General features: G+C 45.1%; 1 protein-coding gene and 1 pseudogene across 1 annotated transcript in view; both read right to left on the minus strand.

Annotated features, from left to right (window-relative positions):
- Window positions 1-15,377, minus strand: part of KLHL20 (kelch like family member 20) — a 90,336-nt gene that overhangs the window by 11,984 nt on the left and 62,975 nt on the right. Inside the window, exon 8 of the mRNA XM_062193002.1 lies at window positions 12,821-12,964. Coding sequence (XP_062048986.1) covers window positions 12,821-12,964 — 144 coding nt within the window. The remainder of the gene's footprint in view (window positions 1-12,820; window positions 12,965-15,377) is intronic.
- On the minus strand, window positions 388-1,227 carry LOC133760527 (peptidyl-prolyl cis-trans isomerase A-like; annotated as a pseudogene).

Here is a 15,377-nt window from a genome sequence, read left to right on the forward strand (position 1 = left end):
AATTTCTGCACTCAGAGTTACGATGTTAGAGCTGGAACTCTGAAAGCTGTATTTCTCTTTTGCCTGCTGTCTCTGTTAGATGGTGCCACAGGGCAGGACTAGAGACCCTGGGAATCTAGAGAGGGAAAAGGTCCCGCTCCTTCTTGTTCCCCCGCCGACCAGTCAGCGCTGTTCCAGCAACAGCCTTTCACTCTGACCATGCTCGCTAATTTCTTGTTTTTATTTTGTCAATCATAACTTTTAACTCTGCAATCCTGCTAGACTTGGAGGGGAAGTAAGGAAAGCATGGAACCCAAAGAACTGTGGGGAGAGCACAGTGACGGGCATCACGGGCAGATGGGCTGGAGGGTGCTCTCCTGAGCTATAGCAGTGCTCTGCTGGTTAAGATCAGAGTTGTCCACAGCTGGCAATGGTGATCTTCCTGCTGGTCTTGCCATTCTCAGACCCAAAGTGCTCCATGGCTTCCACAATATTCATGCCTTCTTTCACTCTGCCAAAGACCACACGCCTGCCACCCAACTACTAGCTGGGAACCATTTGTGCTGTGTTCAGCATTTGCCATGGACAAGATGCCAAGACTTATATGCTTTAGAAGTTTGTTTTTTTCTTTCCTTTTCTTTTTTAAAAGATTTGTTTATTTATTTGAAAGGCATGGTTATAGAGGCAGAGGCAGAGGAAGACAGAGTGAAAGAGAAAGGTCTTCCATCCACTCAATCACTCCTCCAAATGGCTGCAACGGCCAGAGCCAGGAGCTTCTTCCGGGTCTCCCACATGGATGCAGGGGCCCAAGGACCCGGGCCATCTTCTACTGCTTTCCCAGGCCATAGCAGAGAGCTGGATCGGAAGTGGAGCAGCCGGGATTTGAACAATGCCCAGATGGGATGCTGGCTCTGCAAGCGGTGGCTTTACCCGCTACGCCACAGCGCCAGCCCCCAGAGGGAAGTTTTCCTCATCAAACTTCTCTCCATAGATGGAGTTGCTCCCAGTGCCACTGTAGCATGTTAAGTTGCCACCCTGTCACATAAACCCTGGAATAATTCTCTAAAAGCAGGAACCCCTGTAACCAAATCCTTTCTCTCTGGAACTCAGAGCACAGAAGTTTTCTGCTGTCTTTGGAACTGTGTCTGCAAAGGGCCCAAAGGAGATGCAGCCCAAAGGCTTGCTGTCAACAGCAATGTCGTGTCGAAGAACACAGCGATGGTGAGCAGCTGTGGGGGACAACGGCATCTGCAAAGCCCAGGCCAGCCAATTTCAATTGCTAGGCTTGTGCCTCTTGGAGATCTTAGTCACAGCTGTGTGGGGCAAATCCTCCGAGTTCCTGGGGTAATAGTACCAGAGTTCAGTTGTCTGCTGTTGTGTAGCAAATCACCCTCAGCTCCCCTAAGTTGTCTCTGGAAGATCATGTGTAAAGAATTCATTATTTTGAAAACTTGTAAATAAAGTTCACTAAATAAATAAACTTCCAAAAAATTGAAGTCTTCTATTGATCTGTCTTTGAGTTCTCTAACTCTGTCTCCCTTGTGTCTAGTCCACTTAAAAAAATTAGTATTTATTAGAGAGAGAGAGGGAGGGAGGGAAAAGAGAGACAGAGAGAGAGAGAGAGACAGAGAGAGAGAGGAGTATGCGTGCACGCACAGGTGGGCTCCCATCTACTGGTTCACTCCGCAGATGCCCACAAGAGTTGGGCTACGCTGGGCCAAAGCAGGGAGCTAGAACAGTACCCAGGTCTCCCATGTGGGTGGCAGGGGCCTAGGTACTTGAGCCATCTCTGCTGCCTCATTAGGGTCTGGACTGGCAGAAAGCTGGAGTCAGGAGCTGTGCTGGACCCAGGCACTCTACGTAGGACACAGGCATCTGAGCTGCCAGCTAAATGCCTGGCCCCAGTTCTTCCTTAATCCTATCCCGTGAGTTCTTGGTTGTAGACATTTCATTTTTACAATGTATACCTGCTTCTTATCTTTCCATTTGTTGATCTTTTCCTCTATTTTTATTTAATATATCTATTATACTTAAAGTCTTTTTTTAATCTTTTTTTTTTTAAATTTATTTATTTTTGACAGGCAGAGTGGATAGTGAGAGAGACAGAGAGAAAGGTCTTCCTTTTTGCCGTTGGTTCACCCTCCAATGGCCGCTGCAGCCGGCGCACTGTGCTGATCGAAGCCAGGAGCCAGGTGCTTCTCCTGGTCTCCCATGCGGGTGCAGGGCCCAAGCACTTGGGCCATCCTCCACTGCAGAGAGCTGGCCTGGAAGAGGGGCAACCAGGATAGAATCCGGTGCCCCAACCGGAACTAGAACCCGGTATGCCGGCGCTGCAAGGCGGAGGATTAGCCTGTTAAGCCACGGCGCTGGCCTATTTTAAAGTCTTAACTCCAAATGTGGAGCAGTTCTAAGACTGCTTCTACTGTCTACTTCTCCTCTCAATTACTGGCCACATTTTCCGTTTCTTCAGATGGCTCGTGTTTCTTATGTATGCGTGCCATTACCATAAACGAACAGGATCCTAGAACTGAAGCTGACGTATCTCCCCGCCCTCCCGTACTTCTGAGGAGTGGACAGACAGGATGACAGGCCCGTTACCTCCATTCACTGAGGGACTGGCCTTTGGTCAGGCTCACGTATCTTAAATGCAGGCCTCCTGCCATAGCACTGAGACCGCGTGGGCTTTCACTCTGCCTTTCCACCTGGTCTTTAGCCTTCTCTGCACACCCCTCCCCATCCTGCTGCCAATCAGCAAATGTCCCTGTAGGGAGAAAGCTGTACGTTTGCAGCTGTCCTAGATTCCGCCTGTCACTCCAACTTACATGACTAGCAATGGTTTCCCTGATTCATCCTTCCTCCAACAGAAGCCCTCTGCATAGACCCCGCCCACTATTCAACCCATGTTCAGACTTGGAAATTGTCGCCAGGGAAGAAAATAGCCTATGACCCCAGGTCACATAACAGGGGCTCTCTTCTCAATGGACTTTTACTGTAGTTCATCTACATCTCACTACTTCCATTCATCTCTGATCTCTTCAATATATTTTGTAATTTGTCTTTCTTTCCTAGCTGTTGGATTGAGAGTGATGGCTGTTACTATCTAGTACATCCTACCTGAAAGTAGATTTTTTTTGCATAGTTTTTTTTTTTTTTTTAAAATAAACCCTTCCAGTGTACAATAAAACACAGATAAACAAAGTCACACAGGGCTGGCCTAGCAGATGGGTCACCAGTTAGGAAGCCCTGTCTCACAGTGAAGTGCATGGGTTCAGCTCCAGGCGGTGGCTCCTGACTGCAGCTTCCTGCTGCTGCAGACCCGGGGAGGCAGCAGTGATGGCTCAAAGACTGGGGTTCTGGCCTCCTTTGTGGGAGATATGGACAGCATTCCCAGCTCTAAGCTTTGGCTCAGCTCAGCCCTGGCTGTTATGGATAAAAATTAAGAAAAACAAAAAGGTACTCAAAACAACTGCATAGTTTAAAACTGTTATAAGGTAAGCTCACTTACAGCTACCACCTAAGTTGAGGAAGGAACTTTGCCACTCTGAAAGCCCTGCAAAATGTCCCTTTCTAGTTTTACTTTTTTTTAAAAAAAGATTTTATTTTTATTTATTTGAGAGGTAGAGTTACGGTGAGCGAGAGACAGAGAGAAAGGTCTTCCTTCTGTTGGTTCACTCCCCAAGTGGCCGCAATGGCCGGAGCTACGCCAATCCAAAGCTAGGAGCCAGGTGCTTCCTCCCAGTCTCCCATGTGAGTGCAAGGACCCAAGCACTTGGGCCATCCTCTACTACTTTCCCAGGCCATAGCAGAGAGCTGGACTGGAAGAGGAGCAACCGTGACTAGAACTGCTGCTCATACGGGATGCTGGCGCTGCAGGCGAAGGATTAACCAAGTGCACTACGGCGCCAGCCCTGAATACTTTTTTTTTTTTTTTTTTTAAGATCCATCTATTTTACTTGAAAGGCAGTTACAAAGATATATATATATATATATATATATATATATATAGAGAGAGAGAGAGAGAGAGAGAGAGAGAGAGAGAGAGAATATCTTTCATCCACTGGTTCACTTCACAAATGGCTGCAACAGCTGAGAGAGAGAGAGAGAGAGATCTTCCATCTGCTGTTCACTTCGTGAATGGCTGCCAACAGCCAGGCTGGGCCAGATTGAAGCCAGGAGCCTGGAACTCCATCCGGGTCTCCCGCCCGGGTGCAGGGGTCCAAGCACATGGGCATCCTCCATTCCTTTCCCAGGTGCATCAGCAGGGAGCCAGATCAGAAGCAGAGCAGCCGGGACTCGAACCTGTGCTCACATGAGAAGCTGGTGGCCCAAGCCCATGTGCCACAACTCTGGCTCCTACCTTTCTAATCTTTAAAAAATTATCTTTCCATCCAATACCTCACGTCAGCCTACTGATGATCTGCAAACTTTATGCACTGATCCATCCTTGATGAGAAATGCAAATTGTCAGGTTCTACACTTCTCCCTAATGCACATAGCCTCCATTTCAAAAAAGCAACATTGGGCTAGTTGACACCAACTATCTTCCTCTGTTTCTCTAAGCGCAAAATAAAAGGCGGCTATTCCGGAAAAAATAAATAAGCAAGGAATCAAATCATACCTACAAGAATAAAAGACTTAACAAAGGAAGATCGTAAGGGAGGAAAAAGAAAAGAACTACAATAGAACAAGAAAACAAGAAGCAAAATGGCAGTAGTAAGACCTTACTTATAACTAATTACCTTAAATGTAAGTGGATTAAATTCTCCAGTGTAAACGACACAGAGTAGGGTCAGCATTATGCTGTAGTGGTTTAAGCCATCACTGGTGACACTGCCATCTCACATCAGAGTGCTGGTTTAAGTCCTGGATAGTTCACTTATGATCTAGCTTCCTGTTAATGTGCCTGGCAAGGCAGTAGAAGATGGCCCACAAACTTAGGCCCCTGCCACCTCTGTGAGAGACCATTATGCAGTTCCTGTTTAATGGCTTCAGCCTGTCTTAGATCTGGCTATTACAGTCATTTGGGGAGTGTGTTGGTAGATGGAAGATTTCTCTATCACTCTGCTTTTTCAAATCAATCAACCAATCTTTTTTTTTTTTAATTTTTATTTATTTATTTTTTTGACAGGCAGAGTGGACAGTGAGAGAGAGAGACAGAGAGAAAGGTCTTCCTTTGCCGCTGGTTCACCCTCCAATGGCTGCCGCGGTAGGTGCGCTGCAGCTGGCGCACCGCGCTGATCCGAAGCCAGGAGCCAGGTGCTTCTCCTGGTCTCCCATGGGGTGCAGGGCCCAAGCACTTGGGCCATCCTCCACTGCACTCCCTGGCCACAACAGAGAGCTGGCCTGGAAGAGGGGCAACCGGGACAGGATCGATGCCCCGACCGGGACTAGAACCCGGTGTGCCGGCGCCTCAAGGTGGAGGATTAGCCTAGTGAGCCGCGGCGCCGGCCTTTTTTTTTTTTTTTAAAGTCATATAGTAATTGAATGGAGAGAAGAAAACCCAACCAAATGCTGCTTACAAGACTTACTTCATCTCTAAGGATGCAAAAAATTGAAAATGAAATGATGGAATAAGACAGTCCATGCAAAAGGAACCCAAAAGAAAGCCAGAGTAGCCATACTTAGATAAAATAGATTTTAAATCAAAAGTACTAAAAAGAGATAAGAAAAGTCATATAATGACAAATTGTTCCATCCAGCAAGAGGAAATAACAGCTATATATATATCTATAGATATATATATCTATATATATCTATATCTATATCTATATATATAACTATAAATATATATATATTTATAATATATATATAGTTATAACCAATATCAGAGCACCCAAATACATAAAGCAAATATTAATGAGTTAAAGGAAAATATATACTCCAACACAAGAATAGTAAGGAAATTTCATACCTCACTTTGAGAAATGGACAAATCATCCAAACAGAAAATTAGCAAAGAAACAGTGAAATTAAACTATACCCTAGATCAGCTGGGTATCATAGACATCCACAGCACACTGCACACTATGACTACAGAATACACAGTGTTCTCTTGGCCGGTGCCGTGGCTTAACAGGCTGATCCACCAGCTTGTGGTGCCGGCATACCGGGTTCTAGTCCCGGTTGGGGCACCGGATTCTATCCCGGTTGCCCCTCTTCCAGGCCAGCTCTCTGCTATGGCCCGGGAGTGCAGTGGAGGATGGCCCAAGTGCTTGGGCCCTGCACCCGCATGGGAGACCAGGAGAAGCACCTGGCTCCTGGCTTCGGATCAGCACGATGCGCCGGCTGCAGCGGCCATTGGAGGGTGAACCAATGGCAAAAGGAAGACCTTTCTCTCTGTCTCTCTCTCTCACTATCCACTCTGCCTGTCAAAAAAAAAAAAAAAAAAAAATACACAGTGTTCTCAATAGGACATGGAACAGTCTTCAGGACAGATCATATGGTGGGTCAAAAAGCAAATCTCAACAAATTTAAAAAGATGGAATCATATTGAGTATCTTTTCCTTTTCAATTTATTTATATTTTATACTTAGAAGAGCAAAAAGAAAGAGAGACAGAACTCCGGATGGCTGCAATGACCAGGGATGGGCTAGGCCAAAGCTGGAAGCCAGGAAATCAACTGAGGTCTCCCATGTGGGTGGCAGAGACCTAAGCACTTGAGCCATCCACCTGCAGCTCCCCCAATTTCAAAATAGCAGGAAGTTAGAATCAGGAGCAGAGCTGGGACTCAAACCCTGGTACTCTGACAGGTGATGTGGTCATCTTAAGCAGGTTTTAACTGCTAGGTCAAATGTCCAACTTGCAAATATCTATCCTGATCTGAATGAAGTAAAACTAGTAGTCAGTAACAAAAGAAGTTTGGGAACTACATAAACACATGGAAACTGTTGCTGCTGAACAAACAATGGGTCAAGGAAGAAATTCAAGAATCTTAAGGGGCTGGCGCTATGGTGCAGTGGGTTAAAGCCCTATCCTGAAGTGCCTACATCACATATGGGCGCTGGTTCTAGTCCTGGCTGCTGCTCTTACGATCCAGCTCTCTGCTATGGCCTGGGATAGCAGTAGAGGATGGCCCAAATGCTTGGACACGTGCACCCTTGTGGAGACCTGGGGGAAGCTCCTGGCTCCTGACTTTGGATCAGCGCACCTCTGGCCGTTGCGGCCATCTGGGGAGTGAACCAGCTGATGGAAGACCTTTCTGTCTCTACCTTTCTCTGTAACTCTTTCAAATAAATAAAATAAATCTTTAAAAAAAAAAAAGTCTTGAAACAAATGAAAATGGAAATGTAACATATCAAAATTTGTGTAAAGCAAAGGAAGTACTAAGACGGAATTTTATAGCAATCAACGCCAACATCAAAAAAGCAGAACAGGGATAGGCATCTGGCCTAGTAGGGAAGATGAAGACATTAGCTAAAACATTAATAACCCCCCACCAGAGTACCTGACTCCATTGCTAGTGTGCACCCTGGGAAGCAGCAGTGGTAATGACTCAAGTAACTGGGTTCGTGCTACCCACATGGGAAACCTAGATTGAGTTCCTGGTTCTTGGAACTTGTGCTCCTTGCAAGCTGGCATCCCATACTAGAGTGCTAGTTCAAGTCCCAGCTGCTCTGCTTCCAATCCACCTTCCTGGTGATGCACCTGGGGAGGCAGTTAGATGATGGTCCAAGTACTTGGGCCACTGCTACCCATGGAGGAGACCAGGATGGATTCCTGGCTGCTAGCATCGCCTAGCTAAGCCCTGGCTGTTGTGCCCATTTGGGGAGTGAACCAGAGGATGGAAGGTCTCTCTGTCTCTGTCTTTCAAATAAATAAATAAATTTTTTAAAAAATCTTAAAGATAATAAATTTTATTTCTGTCAAGACACTGTGGCAAAAAGTGTCCTACATGAAGCACCTCTGTGGGTGAGATCCCAGTGGAAAGAAGTGGTCATCAAAGAAGGATGTACTGGCTGGCACCGTGGCTTAACAGGTTAATCCTCCGCCTTGCGGTGCTGGCACACCGGGTTCTAGTCCTGGTTGGGGCGCCAGATTCTGTCCCGGTTGCCCCTCTTCCAGGCCAGCTCTCTGCTATGGCCCGGGAAGGCAGTGGAGGATGGCCCAAGTGCTTGGGCCCTGCACCCGCATGGGAGACCAGGAGAAGCACCTGGCTCCTGGCTTCGGATCAGCGTGATGCGCCGGCTGCAGCAGCCATTGGAGGGTGAACCAATGGCAAAAAGGAAGACCTTTCTCTCTGTCTCTCTCTCTCACTATCCACTCTGCCTGCCAAAAAAAAAAAAAAAAGAGAGAGTGGAAGAAGTGGCTCGCTCTCAAAAAAAAAAAAAAAAAAAAAAAAAGAAGGATGTACTTTTCTCTGAAGGGAGGAGAGAACTTCCACTTTGCTTATGGCCTTGGCTAAATACTGAAGGAGTTTGTGGATTCCAAAGGTTTCTATAGCCTAGGCAGCTCATATCAAGAGCCTCGGATGGTCACTGATGTCATACATAAGAGTGTTAACTGTTAAATTAACAACAGGAGTCACTATGCACTAACTTCCCATGCAGGACCTCTGTCCTCAAAGAGTTGCATTATGAGAGTTAATAGTAAAACTTGTTCTCAAAGATTTACTTTGTTTTAGTGTGTTAAATGGAGGATATTTTTATGTCTCATAAGTTATAGTTATGTCTAAGTACTCGCAAAAGATGTATCATTCTTGGGTTCCTCTTTAAAGTTAATTAAGTTTCTAAAAAAGAAGAATGCTTTAAAAAAAAAAAGGAAGTGAAATTAACTTCAATATGCAATGATTTTGAACAGCCCTTGTCTCAGCTGTTGAGGAACAGTTTTTTTTTCCCATACTATTTGTTGAACTCTTTACTTAGTATAGAGCTAATCATCTGTGCATAAAGTTGACCCAAAATAGATCTTAGTTAAAAATAAAACTGGGAATAAGAGAGGGAGGAAGAAGAGGGGAGGAGTGTGGGTGGGAAGGCGGATACGGTGGGAACAATCACTATGTTCCTAAAGTTTTATTTATGAAATGCATGAAGTTTGTATTCCTTAAATAAAAGGTTTCTTTGGGGAAAAAAATCTAAAAATAAATTTAACAAAAGAAGTGAAAGATTGCTATAACAAAAACTGTAAAACATTTATGAAACAAATTGCTGACATGAGAAATGGAAACACATTATGTGTTAATAAATTGGAAGAATAAATATTGTTAAAATGTCCATACTACCTAAAGCTATTTACAGATTCAATATGATCCCTAAAAAACACAAATGACATTTTTCTCAGAACTAGACTAGAAAGAATTTGTATGGAGACAAAAAGACCTGGAATAGCCAAAGCAACCTTAAGCAAAAAGAAAAATGTAGAAGCATTATACTACCTTACTTTCTCTCATTCTTCTTTTCAAATAAATTTTTTTTTTTAAAGACCACTTCTTTCCACTGGGATCTCACCCACAGAGGTGCTTCATTAGGACACTTTTTGCCACAGTGTCTTGGCAGAAATAAAATTTATTATCTTTAAGATTTTTTAAAAGATTTATTTATTTATAGGCCGGCGCCGTGGCTTAACAGGCTAATCCTCCTCCTTGCGGCGCCGGCACACCGGGTTCTAGTCCCGGTCGGGGCACCGGATTCTATCCCGGTTGCCCCTCTTCCAGGCCAGCTCTCTGCTGTGGCCCGGGAAGGCAGTGGAGGATGGCCCAAGTGCTTGGGCCCTGCACCCGCATGGGAGACCAGGAGAAGCACCTGGCTCCTGGCTTCTGATCAGTGAGATGCGCCGGCCGCAGCGGCCATTGTGGGGTGAACCAACGGCAAAAAGGAAGACCTTTCTCTCTGTCTCTCTCTCTCTCTCTCACTATCCACTCTGCCTGTCAAAAAAATAAAAAAATAAAAAAGATTTATTTATTTATTTGAAAGACAGAGACAGAGAGACCTTCCATCCTCTGGTTCACTCCCCAAATGGGCACAACAGCCAGGGCTTAGCTAGGCGATGCTAGCAGCCAGGAATCCATCCTGGTCTCCTCCATGGGTAGCAGTGGCCCAAGTACTTGGACCATCATCTAACTGCCTCCCCAGGTGCATCACCAGGAAGGTGGATTGGAAGCAGAGCAGCTGGGACTTGAACTAGCACTCTAGTATGGGATGCCAGCTTGCAAGGAGCACAAGTTCCAAGAACCAGGAACTCAATCTAGGTCTCCATGTGGGTAGCATGAACCCAGATATTTGAAAGATAGAGTTACAGAGAGAGGTAGAGACAGAGAGAGAGGTCTTCCATTTGCTGGTTCACTCCCCAGATGGCCACAATGGCTGGAGCTGCACCGATCCGAAGGCAGGAGCCAGGATCCTCTTCGGGGTCTCCCACATGGGTGCAGGGGCCCAAGGACTTGGGCCATCTTCTATTGCTTTCCCAGGCCATAGCAGAGAGCTGGATTGGAAGTGGAGTAGCCAGGACTAGTACCGGCACCCATATGGGATGCTGGTGCTTCAGGCCAGGGCTTTAACCCACAGTGCCACAGCACTGGCCCCATAAATAAATCTTAAATTAAAAAAGGAAAATAAACAGTCTTTTCAATGAATGGTACTAGGAAAATGATATCCACATGAGGAAGGATGACACCAGATCCCTGTCTCTTATTATGTACAAAAACAGACTCAAAGCAAATTAAAGACCTATACATGAGATCTGAAACCTTGAAACTATTGAAAAGAAAATATGGTGGGTCTTGTGCTGTGGCACAGCGGGTTAACACCCTGTTCCTGAAGTACCGGCATCCCACATGGGTGCCAGTTCAAGACCTGGCCGCTCTACTTCTGATCCTGCTCTCTGCTATGGCCTGGGAAAGCAGTGGAAGATGGCCCAAGTCCTTGGGCCCCTGCACCCATGTGGGAGACCTGGAAGAAGCTCCTGGCTCCTGGTTCAGATCAGCCCAGCTCTGGCCATTTCAGCCATTTGGGTAGTGAACCATCGGATGGAAGACCTCTCTCTGCCTCACCTTCTCCCTCTGTGTAACTCTGACTTTCATTAAATAAATAAATATTTAAAAAAAATAAAGAAAGTACAGGGGAAGCACTTCAGAAAATTGGATTGGACAAGGACTCTTGGATCAGACCCCAGAAGCAAAAATTGACCAAGGGGATTTCATCAAACTGAAGAGCTTCTGCACATCAAAGGAAACAATCAACACAGTGAAGAGACAGAATGGAAGAAAACAGTTCTAAGTTATATCTCTGACAAGGGTTTAATCTCCCGAATAATAAGGATCCAAACAAATAGCATAAAAAAATCCCATTAAAAAACGGGAGTAAATCTAAACAGACTTTTCTCAAAGAAAGATGTACAAATGGCTATCAGGTACACACAAAAAAATGCTCAATATGGTTAATCATCAGGAAAATGCAAATCAAAACCATAATGATATTCCTTCACTTAGAGTGAGGTGGCCACCATAAAAAACACGAAGGATAACACGTACTGGTGAGGACGTGGAGAAGAGGGAACCCTTATACGCTGTTGGCAGGAATGCAAATTAGTATAGATATTGTGGCAAACAGTATGCAGGTCCTGGAAAAAACTATTAAAAATAGAAGTACTGAATGATCTAGGAATCCTACGAGGTATAGATCCAAGAGAAATGAAATCAAGCTGCTGAGGAGGCATCTGCACTCCCACGTTTAATGCTGTATTGTTCACAAGAGCTAAGAAATGGAAACAACCTAAATGTTTAATATCAACTAATAAATGAAGAAAGTGTGGTACAAGTACACACAGGAATACTGCTTAGCCGTAAAAGGAAGAAAGGTTGTCATTTGCAACAACACAGATGGAACTAAAAGTCATTACATTAAGCAAAATAAACTAAGCACAGAAAGCCAAGGACTGCCTGATAACATTCACATCTTAAAAAGATGATGAGAGGGACCGGCGCTGTGGTGTAGTGGGCAAAGCTGCTGCCTGCAGTGGTGCATACCATATGGGTGCCAGTTCTAGTCCCGGCTGCTCTTCTTCTGATCCAGCTCTCTGCTATGGCCTGGGAAAGCAGTAGAAGATGGCCCATGTCCTTGGACCCCTGCACCCATGTGGGAGACTCGGATAAGGCTCCTGGCTCCTGGCTTCAGATCAGCGCAGCTCCGGCTGTTGCAGCCATTTTGGGAGTGAACCAACGGAAGGAAGACCTTTCTCTCTGTCTCTCCCTCTTACTGTCTATAACTCTACCTCTCAAATAAATAAAAATAAAATCTTAAAAAAAAAAAAGCCCAAATCCTTGGGCCTCTGCACCTGCATGGGAGACCCGGAAGAAGCTCCTGGCTCCTGGCTTCGGATCGGCACAGCTCCAGATCAGTGTAGCTCCAGTCCAGCTGTTGTGGCCAACTGGGGAGTGAACCAGTGGATGGAAGACCTCTCTCTCTCTCTCTCTCTCTCTGCCTCTCCTTCTCTCTCTGAGTAACTCTGACTTTAGACCGGAGGAATAAGTTCAAAGATATAATGTACAACACCATGACTGTAAGTGTATTGAATACTTGAAAAGTGTCATCACAAAAAAATGAAAAGCCTGTGATGTGCCACAAAGTTAGTTAGCTTGATCCAGGCATCCTACGATGTGTGCCTACTGCAAAACATGCTGTTCACCATCAATAAGTATTTGCATGTCGATTAAAAATCAATTTAAAAAATGCTTAAAATATTTTTAATCTTTCTAGCCTTTAAGATCAGCTGAAAACTGTTTCCTGAAAGCCTATGGTAAATTCACTGAATTGTGAATCCTCTAATGCTCTAAGTTGGCTGTAACTGTTTCCTTAAAACTGTCCTAGGTGTCCTTAAAAAAATTGAAAAGTATTTTAAAAAAAATCACCTCTCAACAATGTTGAGGCAAGACACACCATCCTGGCCTCCCACGGCATACAGAAAGCCTCCAAGTACTGCCACACCAACACTCGTCCTGCAGGTGCTCGTAGGGGCCACATCACTGCTCCACTGGTTTGTTTTGGGGTCGTACCTGTAAAGAACACATCAAGAGCAGAGTTCTTATTCCACAGAGGAAGTCTGGCTATGTTACATATTTCACACCAAAGGATTTATATATGTTATCTCCCTTAAATAAGGGCAGATTAATAACTAAAATGCATGGAAACCTACTTTGATCTTTGAAATTCATTTGTATATAACAATCTGTACATGAATGTATATTTTAAAAAATCAAAACAGTATCAACAAAACTAATTTTCCCTTTGAGTTCCACTTGAACTCTGGTCTCTTCTCATTGTGATTGGCATATATTCTTTAAGACTTTTCAGTAAAATGTTTTCAAATAAGTATACATGTACCCATATGCATATTCATCTGTGAGCTTGTTTTATTTACATAAATATATCCACAGTAGGCACTGTTTTTCTCTTCAAGATATCTGAGATCTATTTATAGAAATATAGCACAAGAGATTTCTTTTGAACTATTTTGTTACACTGTATATGCCATGTCACTTAATCATATTCCTATCCATATATCCTTTGACTATTTCCAATATTTTGCTATCAAAACAGTGATTATTCTTGTATCTTTCTCCCTGTGTAAATGGATAGACAAGAATCATTGGGGCAAAGAATATATTCATTTTTACTTTTATCTATTTATTTATTTTTTTTACAGGCAGAGTGGACAGTGAGAGAGAGACAGAGAGAAAGGTCTTCCTTTGCCGTTGGTTCATCCTCCAATGGCCGGCACGCTGCGCTGATCCGAAGGCAGGAGCCAGGTGTTTATCCTGGTATCCCATGGGGTGCAGGGCCTGAGCACTTGGGCCATCCTCCACTGTACTCCCAGGCCACAGCAGAGAGCTGGCCTGGAAGACAGGCAACCAGGACAGAATCCGGTGCCCCGACTGGGACTAGAACCCGGTGTGCCAGCGCCGCTAGGCGGAGGATTAGCCTGTTGAGCCGTGGCACCGGCTTACTTTTATTTTTTTAATATTTTATTTATTTATTTGAGAAGATGAGTTATAGGGAGAGAGAGAGACACAGAAAAAGGGCTTCCATCCATTGGTTCACTCCCAAAATGGCCACAACAGTGGGATGGCTGGAGCCAGCAGCTTCTTCTAGGCCTCCCATGTATGTGCAGGGGCCAAGGGCTTTCCCAGGCCATAGCAGAGAGCTGGATTGGGAGTGGAGCAGCTGGGACTTGAACCGGCGCCCATGTGGGATGCCGGCACTGTAGGTGGTGGCTCTACCCACTACGCCACAGCGCCGGCTCCCAAAATCTATATTTTGATATATACAGGCTTCAATGTAACTGAGATAAAATATTTAATTATTTTGCTTATATTTGTATAACCTGTTTATTTTAAAAAATATCTTAGTTTTTTTTTTTTTTTATTATTTTTGACAGGCAGAGTGGACAGTGAGAGAGAGACAGAGAGAAAGGTCTTCCTTTTGCCGTTGGTTCACTCTCCAATGGCTGCCGTGGTAGGCGCGCTGTGGCCGGTGCAATGCACTGATCCGATGGCAGGAGCCAGGTGCTTCTCCTGGTCTCCCATGGGGTGCAGGGCCCAAGGACTTGGGCCATCCTCCACTGCACTCCCGGGCCATAGCAGAGAGCTGGCCTGGAAGAGGGGCAACCGGGACAGGATCGGTGCCCCGACCGGGACTAGAACCCGGTGTGCCGGCGCCGCAAGGCGGAGGATTAGCCTAGTGAGCCGCGGCGCCGGCAAAAAATATCTTAGTTTTATATCATGATTCTAGAACTGGACAATACTTTATTCCATAAAGTACAGCTAGCATTCCCTCGGTATATTTAAGTACGCTCCCCCAGCCACTCCACTTTTATGGAACTGATTCCTCGGTGCTTTTCCAGCCACACTGGGACCTGAGTTGCTGCATGGTTTCAGAGGTGTGTTGTGCAAATACCAAGGATCACCTTAAATCAACATCGTGGGAAGGAAAAGGGTGCGTGAGAGCGAGAAGCTTTTAAAGCATCAGTTACCGTAAGGTTTCCATTGTGCCCTGTGTGACAGATATTATGGGTAAAGGCAGCTCAACAATTATAGCACAATGGATTAGGAACAAGCTTGTTAAAGATACATAAAGAATAAAGGTGTGAGAAACTAACTTATTTGCATGACCATCAGAGAATTTTTAGGTAATGACTAACATTTGATTCTTGAAGGATATGTAAGTCTTTTTTTTTTTTTTTTTTTAACAGGCAGAGTGGATAGTGAGAGAGAGAGAGACAGAGAGAAAGGTCTTCCTTTTTGCCGTTGGTTCACCCTCCAATGGCCGCTGCAGCTGGCGCATCGCGCTGATCCGAAGCCAGGAGCCAGGTGCTTCTCCTGGTCTCCCATGCGGGTGCAGGGCCCAAGCACTTGGGCCATCCTCCACTGCACTCCCGGGCCATAGCAGAGAGCTGGCCTGGAAGAGGGG

The sequence above is a fragment of the Lepus europaeus genome, chromosome 5, assembly GCF_033115175.1.
Source record: "Lepus europaeus isolate LE1 chromosome 5, mLepTim1.pri, whole genome shotgun sequence".
NCBI classification, from domain to species: domain Eukaryota; kingdom Metazoa; phylum Chordata; class Mammalia; order Lagomorpha; family Leporidae; genus Lepus; species Lepus europaeus.